The sequence below is a fragment of the Monodelphis domestica genome, chromosome 5 (genome assembly GCF_027887165.1).
Source record: "Monodelphis domestica isolate mMonDom1 chromosome 5, mMonDom1.pri, whole genome shotgun sequence".
Classification (NCBI taxonomy): Eukaryota; Metazoa; Chordata; class Mammalia; order Didelphimorphia; family Didelphidae; genus Monodelphis; species Monodelphis domestica.
The window spans coordinates 35,112,096-35,124,438 of record NC_077231.1 but is presented as its reverse complement, the minus strand read 5'-3'; the positions used below and the strand labels follow the sequence as shown (position 1 = coordinate 35,124,438).

Below are 12,343 nucleotides of genomic sequence, written 5' to 3'. Positions count from 1 at the left end.
AGTGAGGTTCTTATGTTCTGACTTTGGATGGCTTCTTGGAGCTGGCCAAACTGTCTATCAAGGTTCAGGATGAAATCTCTTTTTGGAGGGTTGTTATTGGGAGAAAAAATAAGCTGGTGGTAGACAAAATGTCAATTGGGGGACACATCTTGCTAACCTTTAAAAAAAGTTTTATTTTTCTTGAGTATATTCATGGAGCTTATAGCCTCCCTTAAGGAGAGACTGTCATGATGGCCTCAAGACCACTAGGTCTTAGAGATGAAGTATAAAATTCATCTCTAAAAATACTCAGTTTCATGAAAATGTCTTTAAGTGACATAGAATTACCACTGTTATGAATAGAAGTTGTTTTCTTGGGCATACAAAATTCATGTGACAGATCATAAAAATTATCCTTTACAAAGAACTAGTACTATAATTTGTTGAATGGACCATAAATGTGGATTCCTTCCATACAAAATCATCAGATATACTCCTAAAGTTTCATTATTGGTAGGCAGAGTATTTGCAGGTTTCCAGAGGAAAAGAAGGGGGAAAACAATGTTGTGTAATATCCCAGAATAAGTGCCCCCTTCACTCCCTTCTATGTAGTTTAAGGTCTACTTGAAGCGATGACAGTTCTCACTTGAATTTGAATATTTCTAAAAGTAGAAACTATTGTTCACAACTGGAGCAGGGGGAAGAAGGGAGTAACCCTTGTCACTAGAGCAAAGATTCTTAAAGCTTTCATGTCTTGGACCCCTTTGACAGTCTTGTGAAGTCTGTAGACCCCTTCTCAGAATAATGTTTTAAAATGCTTAAAATTCATAGGATTACAAAGGAAACCAATACTATTAAAATGCAAGTACCAAACTCCATTTTTTTTTACCCTTACCTTCTCTCTTGAAATCAATGCTATGTATTGGTTCCAAGGCAAAAGAGTAGTAAAGGCTAGCAATGGGAGTTAAGTGACTTGCCCAGGGTCACACAGTATCTGAGGTCAGATTTGAACCTAGAACCTCCTATCTCTAGGCTTGACTCTCAATCCACTGAGCTACCCAGATGCCCCTTCTAAATCTATTTTATAAAATTATAAGTTCATATACTCCAGATTACGAACCCATGCTTATATATTTTGCTGCTTACTGCTGTATTGAAGTATTGAACAGGAGTAGTTATATCTTCTTATGTTTATGTTTCATATTTCTTGTTCTTGCCTTATTACTGTTGACCTGAAATAAGAGGATTACCAAGTAATGACCATAAGAGTCTTTAACTGAGGAAAGGGAATTGCAGTTTGGGGTCATCCTGCAGCGCTGGCATGCAAGAATGGCTCTAGAGGGGCAGAAAAAGCAGGGTATAAATACATAAGAGGGAGGAGTGATTAATATCATAGCAAAGGGTTACTATAGGAAAAGTGAGTTTCCGAAGACATGACATGACCTAGCTAGGAGGTTGGCACGGTCAAGCTAGCCTCTTCTGATAACTACATTTGACATTATGATAGCACACATTAGATAACAGAGAGGAAATGGCGTTGCTTGCATAACCTTTTAATTGATCTCTGCCTCCATTGTCTCCCTTTCCAAACCAAATGATGCCATTGCCTTGCCCAGTACACTCCATTGGCTCCCTCTCTCCTCTAGGATAAAATATAAACTCAAGTTTGTTTCTAAATAAACTGCACAGTCTGTCTCTATACCCTACTTTTCTCTTATTTCAGTTATGTCTGACTCTTTGTGATCTCATTTGGAGTTTTATTGGCAAAGATACTGGAATGGTTTGCTTTTCCTTCTCCAGCTCATTTTACAGGTGAGGAAACTGAGACAGATTTAAGTGTCTTGCACAGGATCATGCAGCTAGTGGCTGAAGCCAGATTCGAACTAAAAAAAGATGAGTCTTTCTGACTCCAGACCTAGCACTCTATTGTGCCACCTAGCTGACTACTTTTCTCTAGTTTATTCCATAACTATAGTCCTGTCAAACTGACCTCCTTGCTTCTATCTAGCCATAATATTCTCTCCTTACTCTGTATAGGCTTTCTTTCTTCCCCTGTTTCCCCCGTGCCTAAAAACTACTCCTTCCCTAAAGCTGTCTTCTCTAGAAATCTTCTCCTGAATACTTCCCCTCAGAGGCACTCCATCCAGAAATTTCTGTGTATATATTTTTAATGAAATCTTCTGTCCACATGCTACTTTCCCCTTGTAGAATGTAAGAAGGGATAAGTCTCTTCTTTGTTTCTCCACTCTTGTACAGTGCCTGACACCAGGGAGGTGTCTTGTTGAATTCTGTGTTTGATAAATGAATATTCACATTCTGTGGTGAATAGTTGAAGAACTCTTGACTTACGTCATGTCATGTGAATCCCTTTTCCCATCAGATGGCTTAATTTGTGATTTTATGTTTGATGATCTTGTGCAGTCTTGTGTCCATATCTTCAGTTATTGTCCTCTGCCCATACCACATTCCATCCCTTAGTTCTCCTACTCCCACATACTGTATTCACTGTATTGGGCCAGGTCTTTGCTTCCCCTTCATTTGTCCCCTACTCACCAGTCTTGTTACTCTTTCCTGTACCCTCATTATCTGTCCACCTCCATCCTAATCAGTTCTATTTTTAAAAGTGAAGTGAAAAGCATAAGTGAGGGGGGAGGTGAAATTTTCTAAATACCTTCACATTGAGAGAGTCTTATTTTAAAATCCTGCTTGCAGAGTGGTTTTGATCTGTCTTTGTGTACTCCACATTGACCCCTTAGGCTAAAAACTTTTGTTTTGGGTTTTGAACTAGGCCTGTGATGTCACCAGTGCAGGAAGCTAGCAGTGAGGAACTTCCTGTGCCAAGCAGGACCTTCTCTAACTCTGAGAGTTGCTTCAGGAGTTGTTGAAGGTCAGAGCTGCCAAGTTTAGTGGTAGTGGTGGGACTTGAACCCCCAGGTCTTCTTGACCTTCAGACCAGTTTTATCCACTTAGCTTTGCAACCTCTCCAGGCTGTGAATACTGGATGTGATTAGAGAGTCTTAGAAACTACTCATTAGGAAAAGAATCAGTGCTAATAATTCTGTAGATGTAGTCATTAACATGCTGTGGTGGAAAGTTCATGCAGAAGTCATAAATAGCAGTGAACTTCCAAACTTCAGCCAGTGTCTGAAAGAGTTGAGTAGAAGCCAAAATGCTTTTTCCCTCTTCTTGTCTATAAGAAAAGCTGTTTGTGTGTGTAACTGATTTCCTTCCTGAACGCAAAATGTGATTGTAAAAATAGCTCCTTTCTTGTTTTTGTTCTCTAATTTTAAATCAGCCTGAGTGCTTTTTAAGGGTTTTCTTCAGTAGGTGGTTGAAGCCTTGCATACCTTATCCACTGAAAGGAATCTTTTGCAAAACACAAACTTTTTCAGCAAATACTGTAAATTACCAATAAAATCTTCAGGCTTAAGACTTTTAGATTTTTTTTAATGAATTTGGCTATGGGTCTTTGTGACCCTTGGGCAATAAACAATAATCAATGTAAAGTGAGATGGGAGGTAGAATCTCTGATTCTGCTATTTATTAAGTTGTATGATGTTGGGTAATAATTTTTCTGACTCATTTTCCTTATTAATAAAATGGGGATAATGATATTCGCACAAATTATGGGACTGTGAAGAAAAGTGCTTTGTACATCCTGAGATTTGCTTCCTCTGTGGGCTTGGCTTAGAAGCTTGCAAAATAAGATAACTCCTAAATCTCTGTTCTCACTCCAAACTTTTCCTCAGAGCTCGACTGTCTTAAAAACTTCTTGTTGGATATCCCCAAATGAATGCTCACTGCACATCAAATTCAGCCTACTCAGGTCTCCTCCCCGCTGCCCCCCCCCAAAAAGAAACAAACCAAAACACAGCACCCTACTGCTTCTTCCCGAATTCCTTTTGCCTGCTAATAGCAGCACCATCTTCCCAACTTATTCCATAATCTTAAAATATCTTTTCCCCTTCCCCCTAGCTACCCACATAAAATCACTTGCCAAGCCATATTAATTCTACCTTTAATATATAAATAGCCTTTCTACTTCCTATGCATAGGTCAGGCCCTTTTTACCTCTCATTTACATGATTACCTTCCAGCTCTCCTTTTCTCTAATCCATCTTTCTGCTGCCTAGATATTATTCTTCTCTTCAAGAACTTTCAGTATCTCTACTGCCTGCTAACTAAATTCTAAAAGTCCAGACCCTTGTATTTAAGACCTGCTGTATTGTGGTGATGATCTGTTTTTCTACCCTGATTCTACTCTGCTTCAAATGCCTTTTTTGGAGGGTTGAATAGTGTAGCTTAACTACTTTTCAGTGCACGTTCTCATTCTACTTTCTACTGTATCTGGACTTTTTCCCCCACTGTCTACCATGTCTGAATCAACTTTGTCTCACTTCTTTTTCTGTCTGGTGTAGTCCCTTCTTTTGTTCAAAGAGCAATTCAGGTTCCACCTCTTTTCAACCTTTCCCTTCTGAGGTAAAAGTGATCTGTTCCACCTTAAACTTCGCATACATAGATTCTCTCCTTTACACTTGTAATGTTTTCTTTTGTATCATTCGTTTCTGTACATGTAATTTCCCCCATTTGGATTGTAAATGAGAGCAGGATTTGCGTTATATGTTTCTATTTCCAGGGCCTTTCACAAATGAATGAACATAAATTCATTAAGCATCCATGATGTATTGGGCATTGTGCTGAACACTGGGGACAGAAATACAAAAGTAACAGTATTTGCCCTCAAGTTTTTAACTTAATAATATGACAAAACATATTTAAGAATGGAAGCCAAGTTTTGGTCCAAGTCCTGAGAACTCTGATTGGAACACTGTGTTAGATTTCACAATCTGGACAGTAGCAATGATTTAATTACTGTTACCAGAGCAAGATATAGTAGGAGGATTTAAGGGAATGGGGACGGTTTGCACAAATAGATGGCAAGATACCTGTGCTGGAAGAGTCCTGGTTCCCTACTAGATTTTTGGATAGGATTTAGTGAGCACTTCTTACATATTTGAATGAAGAAAAATGTTGCTGTAGTCTAAAAACAAGCAGAGGTGGGATAATTTGCAGTTCATATAGGTAATAACTTGGGAGTTTTTAAATCTTTATCACCAATAACACTTTTGTACTTATTTTCTATGTATTAAGGGAACCTTAAAATTTTAGACCAATATAAACAAAGTAATGGTGCAGGGCAGAAATAGGAAATATTTTTTATTTCATTTTTTAGTGTTAAAAAGCATTGCTTTTGGATTTCACAGCTGGCCAAAAGATTTTCCTTATGTTTGTTTTTTATTCCCCTCTCCCCTTTTCCCTATAAAGTGTTTGGATCATTATTACTTTGGTTTGTTTTTGTTTATGTATGAAAAGTCTTCCATATTTTTTTCTTCTTAGGGATTGATTCTACAGTTCAGAAGGAACACAAAAACCAGACAGCTCCATCCTCAGCGCCATCTTCAACCCCTTCCAAGTATCACCGAGGTCGGTCTGGGGGAGCCAGAGATGAAAGATATCGATCAGGTAAAGAATGAAGATTATTGGTTGCATGCCCTTGCTTCTTATTTTTAGTGATTTAGTCCCCCCAAAAATCTCAGCTGATGTGTTATTGTGCTTTTTGGGGGTCTAGACCAGTGATTTCATCTGTGTAAGAAACTTCCATTTTGGAAACGCAGTAATGCAGAACAGCAACTCTTCTGCAACTTGGAGCCTTGGTCACCAAAATGAGACCAGTGATTTGACTCAAAGAGAATCACAGAATAAGAAGGTAGATCAAATCCCACCATAGCAAAATAGCCAATCATAGAGTTTGTCTAAAATTTTCCCTCTAATGGTGTAAGCTCCCAGCCTTCCCCATTCTGAACTGTAATTGGGAAGTGCCCTAGAGGGATGTAAGATGTTATAACCCACCTAGGAACTCCTCAGAGCCAATTAATCACCAAACCCTTTGATTATGGAAACAAAGTTTATTTTAAAGGGATAAGAGGAGCTGTTAAGTATGACCCTCGCAATCTTCAAACTACCTCCACTTAACTCCTAAGTTTCCTGCTTCAGGAGAGCCTTCTGTTCTTCTGTAGACCCTACCTATGCCTCTTTATGCTATCTAAAATCCTTTCCCAACTTATTTGACTAAACCCTAATCTTCCCACCAGTAAAGAAAGAAAGGGGAAAACCTCTGGGTTTGGCTGCTGTACTGAGTAACTCAAAGTTATAGATGGAAAGCTTTGAATTACCTTAGTCAATAGGAATTCTAGTCGATGGACCACTGCCAGATGAAGACTGGACTCAGGGAAATTAGTTTCCTCCAAGTAAACCCTCTACCTGGAGGCCAAAGATTTCTCCACAAAATCCCAACTTTCCAGGGAGAATCTCTTAGAGCAAAACTCCTTCAGTTTGAAATTGTAGGCAAAGAGACAAAACTCATTCAGTTATTTTCAGTTTTAGATTCCCACGATTCCTTCCTACCCAGAATCCAGGCTTATCTCAAAATTCCCTCCTTTCCACTAACCCTAGAAAACCAGTCTTATCCCTAATTTATATTCCTACAGAACCAAGCATTGGATTTTGAGGGCTGAATAGCTACAAATGGGGAAATCCCTATCTTCAATTACCCTTTAGAGAGTCACAAGAGCTCCTTAACCTTTTTTTATTTTAGGTGTGGCATATGGCACATGTCTTTGTTGTGGATCATCATTACACTGTATTTTCCCTCAAGACAATGCCTCCTTTAAATTTTCCCTATTACTAGCAAGGCACCACCATCCTTGCAAGAAATGTTATAGAAGTAAAAGCAACAAACTTTGGTGACTGTTTAGCTATATGGGATGAGAGAGAATGGAGAGTCAACAATGACATCATGACTATGAATGCTGTCGGGGTGATGGCATCTTTTACATGAGTGCTAACGCGATGTTTCTAAATCCACATGTCTTACCATCTCACTTTCTTACTGCTGTGACTGCCCCCTGCTTCACTGACTCCGTGGTCAGATATTATTTTGTCTTTATCTCACTTTCTAAAAACTCAAATGAAAGGTAGAAATGTAAATGTGCACACTTATTACTACAGCATTACATGTATAAAATGTATACATAATTCACTAAACATATGTTGGGGATATGTATTTAGGGTACATGACCACAGAAGTTTGGAAACCACTTTCTTAGAGAGTTGCCTGGAGTGCTCACAGATTTAGTTCCTTGACCAAGGGCAGGCACAGATACAACAGGAACCTGTGGCTTCCCAGCTCTTATGCTTCATAATTATATAATGGAAATTGGAAAAGATAATTCTCCAAATTCAGTTTTTCCAAGCTGATTACATACATACTGAAAAAACAGGTAAATGAATACTTTTACCTAAAGGAAAATATCCAACTCCATATAGTACACCCGACCTCTCACCTTCATCTTTCTTTCTTCATTCTGTTTCTTGGGGAGCAGATTAGTTGGCCTAGGTTAAAGGAGACAGGCTCTGGGGGATCCTCAGAAATTACAAATGTCTTGTTTAGCATCCCTGAGATCAAAAAATGTGTTAGTTTGGGGAAGATACAGAGAAAGGCTGGACATTTAAACTTTCAAAAACTGGTGAGAGGAGGTGGCCAGAGAGAAGCAAAGAAGACAGCCTAGTGTTGTTGAGTTTATGGACAAACTAGAATCTTGCTGAAAAATTTTCTACTACTACTTCTACTAAGTCCCATAGAATTACCCAAGGACACGGAAGCAATGTGTGACTGACCCAGGTGCAAGGCAATGAAGAACTGCACCAGGAGAGTGGCATTATTAGAGGAGAGAAGGAGTGGATTAGAGAGATATTGCATAGATTAAATCAATAAACCTTGACAAAATATGGGGAAGAGAACACACCTAGGTTGTGAAAGGAAATTTGGTAGCAGAAAGGTTTGGGGCTAAATATAGTGAGTTCAGTTTTGGACATGTTGAGTCTAAGATGTTTACTAGACATCTAGTTCAAGATATTCAAGCAGTAGATGGAGATGTGAGACCAGTGGTCAGCAGATAGGTAGCATGAAGGCGATAATTGAGTCTATGGGAACTAAAATAGCACCAGAAAAATAAGAATCAATAAATTAATTTTATAAGAAATTTTAGTGACTCTACCCTCCCCAAGAAGTGCACAAAAAGTCAAAGAGAAGTAGAAGGGCAAGAGCAAAGGGACTAGCCAGCAAATTCAACACCATTGCAGGCAAATGAGCTAACAGCCTCTCAGTAAATCCAGAAATGGGCCAGTGACATTAGTAGTAGCCTATGGCTACTGATCCGGAAACATCAAGAGCAAAGGACTCCCAGAAGACAAATCCTTTGTATTTGGAAACTCTCAAAGTGGGCCTTAGAAGTAAATAGGAGTGATAAGTGACTTGTCCTAATAATAAAGTCCATCAGCCAGTTAATTGATAAACATTTATTAAGTGTCAGCTATTGGGCCTGGCTTTGGGTTAAATGCTGAGGATACTGAAAAACAAAACAAAAACAGACAAAAAAATATCTCCTGTTTTCAAGGAGTTCATTTATCTAAGGAGGAAGGCAATATGCAAAAAGCTGTACATTGAAGATGATCAACAGAGAATCAGCATTAGAATTAAGTGGGGAAAGCTTTCTGAAGAAGGTGGAGAGGAAAGACAGTGAATGGGTTCAGTATGGGATATGTTAAGTTTAAGATGACTACTGGACATGTAGTCCAGTAGAATTTTTTATTAGAGATTCAATAGATCATTCCAGATTAGAGATTCAACTGGAGATTTCAAGACTAGAGGACAAAGAGAGTTTAAAGCTGGATATGTAAATTTGGAAATCAGCATAGAGTTTAAAATGTTATCCTAGGCCCAGGACAGTGAATGGGCATGACCTGGGAGAAGGTCAAGCAAAGGAGACTAGAAGAAATATGATCTGATAGGTAAGAGAAGAACCTGGGAGAGTAGTGGCACAAAAACCTAGAGAAAAGAGAGGGATTGACTAGGTCAAAGGCAAAGGGAAATTCAAGAAAGATGAGAACTGAGAAAAGGACATTGGATTTAGCAATTTAGAGATCATTGTTAACTTTGAAGAGAGCGGTTTTATTTGAATGATGAGATTGGAAGCCAGACTGCAGAATTGAGAAGAGAACGACAAAAAGAAAGTGGAGTCCTTGAATGTCAACTCTCACAAATGCTCCTCTTCCATATTTTAGAAACTCTTAAACTCACTTATTTGATCACAACTCTTGTTATTCCATTTCTTTCTCTGCCTTATAGTTCCCAACCCTATTCTTTATCCTCACTAGGCCTCCAACTCCTTGACCTCTTAATATCTTTCCCAGGCAATCACCTTTTACTGGCTACTTTTCTTCCTTTTCCCATCTTGACCATTTGGTGAATCAGTTCATCCTACACTGTCTTCTTCCCTTGAGTCTCTTCTCTCATTATTATTTCACTAACCTTATCCTATAAAGACTCAGGCTTGGATCATTCCCATCATCTTCTGCCTTCACTCATATACATACAGATGACCAACATTGGAGAAAATAATGAACTTGTACTGCCTGGATTCACTACAAATTTGTGGTTAGATCCAAAAGTATGACCATGTCAGTGGGTAGCTTAACTAGGGTAGAGGAGTAGGTCTTGAAATGAACAAATTGAGTAAAGGTGTTTGAGAGAGTAAATGTGGATGTTGAAGTATGAGGGCAAGAGCTGAGGAGAGTAACTGAGCTAAGCACTGAACTCACTGAAGAAAACAGGGGAAGGTCCTGGAGGTTGGTAGACAGTGGTTACCAGAATTATCATTGGATTGTAGACATGGATTGAGTAAACCTCAAAGGAGTGGAGGTTACTGAATGATGGTCACAGAAGGAGAATCTGGAAATGACAGTGAGAAGCAAGGAGTAATTCCCCCTCCTCAGCCAGGGAGTGTAGTAAAGGGTGGCAAGGGGGGCTGTGTCATCAGGAAGGAGCCTGGCCTTAGTTTGAGCCAGAAGATGAGAGGAGTGGAAAAGGAAATGATTTCAGATGAAATTGGTTTGTTACCTTTAAAGCAAAGCAAATATTCCCAAGAAGAGTGGAAAGGGTAGATAGCTGTAGAGCAGGATGTGGGAGATGAAGAATGGGGGGGGGGGGCAGGCAGGAAAAGGTTAGGGTAAGGGTGATGGGAATAAAGAAGTGGGAAATGGAGAACAGGATTTGAACACCTGGGTTCTCTGAGATGGGGAAAGTAGGACCCAGTGGGAGTTGGCTAATCACTGGTGAATGACTTAAGGTAGAGTATTAAAGTAACTAAGACCATCCAGGGGAAGTCCCCTCAGGGTGTTAGACTGCTCCTGTGAGGAGGAGCAATTTCCTTATTGGTAAAATGGAGATAACAGTGCCATAGTAATTTCTGCCAGGTAGGGTGGTTGTGTAGAAAGACCTTTGTAAAAACTTTAACAAACCCTATACATATTCTTTCTTTCCATATAATAAGCATTTTAAATGATCTCTTTAAAAGGTAAGAAATGCAAAATGTTGTTAATTTTTCAGATATTCACACAGAAGCTGTACAAGCTGCATTGGCCAAGCATAAAGAACAGAAAATGGCTCTGCCCATGCCAACTAAAAGACGGTCCACATTTGTCCAGTCTCCTGCAGATGCCTGCACACCTCCAGGTAAGTGTGCCAGTCAGGACTTGTCCTGGAAAGATTACTCTTTTAGGAGATCTTCAAGAACTTCCATCTTGCCATTGTACTAAGGTGACAGTCATCCTGCCCTCAGCGGCAGTGCTCACTGCACTCTTTTGGTTGTCACTTCCTCTACGTTGCCAACAAATTTGGGCCTCCAAAGTAAGGAAAAAGATGCTGTTCAATTCTGGTTCCCAGTATGTATCATCTTTTCTGTCAGCAATGAAAATGGTAGTAGTATAATAAAACTTTCACAGATTAAAGGCCAAACTGCTGTGGACAAGTAGGAGTTTTAATAAAGATCTCAAATACAGCACTTCATATTTTTAAAAATTATTCATCTTTATTAGATGCTGTATCAATGTGACATTGTCATGAATATCCAGGGTTAAGTTAAATTTTGGTGCCTAGTACAGATTTTTCCTTGATAGTGAATGATCTCACAAGACTCCTGTTAAACTGGCAGCAGATTTTAAAATCCATTTTTTTATGATGGGCCCAGGAAACTAGTAGCTTCATCTAATCCTTGTTCATTGGATATAAATATAAATTGTTAAAGTATAAGTTAATGATTGAAGAAGCACAAAGTTCCCAAAATACAGGAGATAGCAGCTCCTGCTCTTGCCCATTAAGAATCTCTGCTAGTATTTTGAGGCCTTTTCTTTTACACAGGCTTTTAGGGAGAGTGTTGAATGTAGCCTTCAAAAGCCAAGAATAGCAAAAGTATTCCAAAGTCTCACAATTATTCATTCTAAATGTGTTCACACTTGGTTGTTCAGTTTTATGATACAAGCGTCTGTCTCCCTGGAACTTCCCATTATTAGTAATAAGTCAATTTTAGTTTTCCTCCTCTGTTGATCCAGAATGCTTACCCTGTTTTTGTTTTTTGTTATTAGAAACTTTATGTTGTAATCAACTCATGCTCATGATACTTTAGTTGTTTAGCTTCTTAGCACTGATAGAACTCCATAGCTGCAATTTCCTTTGAATATTTGGCAACTTGCTAGAATATTTGGGTATGTGGCAGGACCATTAACTCTATGTGTTTTTCTTTCTTCTTCACATTTGTGGTGTCACTGTTAGAGATTGAAAAGAAATAGCTCTGTGGCTTCAAGTGTTTCCCTAAAAGCTGATAGAGGATGCCTCTGGTAGACCATTTCAATAAAATATGTTGTCTCTCTCATTGGACTTATGGTGAAACCCACTCAGGGAAAACCTTGAACAATTTTCATATATTATTTGTACTCTACTAGTTAGACTACTATTAACAAAGGGGTTATTCATTTGCGTATTTGTCCTTCTTTGGCAAAGACTGTGCTCTATTATATCTAGGAGTTAGATTGTGGTAAATGGCAAAGGGTCAGAGTTGGTGGGGGTTGGGAGGAGTACGACATTGATCTCAAAAACAAAGTTCCCCATAGTTAAAAGAAATCTAGTGCCAGCGAACATAGCCTGAGCTAATGGCTCTAGGGTTAAATGTGTAGCAAAGGGGAATTCAGTGAATATAGAATTGGGAGAAACTTTTTTAAAAAAACTTTTACTTGTGATGTTGCAACTGAAGAATAGCATAGAAATTGCTTTAATAATGTGTCTTGGCTGTTGCCTTATGGGAGCATAGTAATGGAGTACGCCACATAAGGCTCTAGATTTCTACTGACATTTCCAAGATCTCTCCTTTGCCTGTGAAAAATAGAGCAGTGAGCAATAAGGTACTCTGAA

General features: G+C 38.9%; 1 protein-coding gene across 2 annotated transcripts in view; it reads left to right on the top strand.

Annotated features, from left to right (window-relative positions):
• Positions 1–12,343, top strand: part of DIP2B (disco interacting protein 2 homolog B) — a 209,332-nt gene that overhangs the window by 103,487 nt on the left and 93,502 nt on the right. For both annotated transcript variants that reach the window (XM_056798247.1, XM_056798246.1), the window contains exons 3-4: positions 5,377–5,502; positions 10,487–10,612. In XM_056798247.1, coding sequence (XP_056654225.1) covers positions 5,377–5,502; positions 10,487–10,612 — 252 coding nt within the window. The remainder of the gene's footprint in view (positions 1–5,376; positions 5,503–10,486; positions 10,613–12,343) is intronic.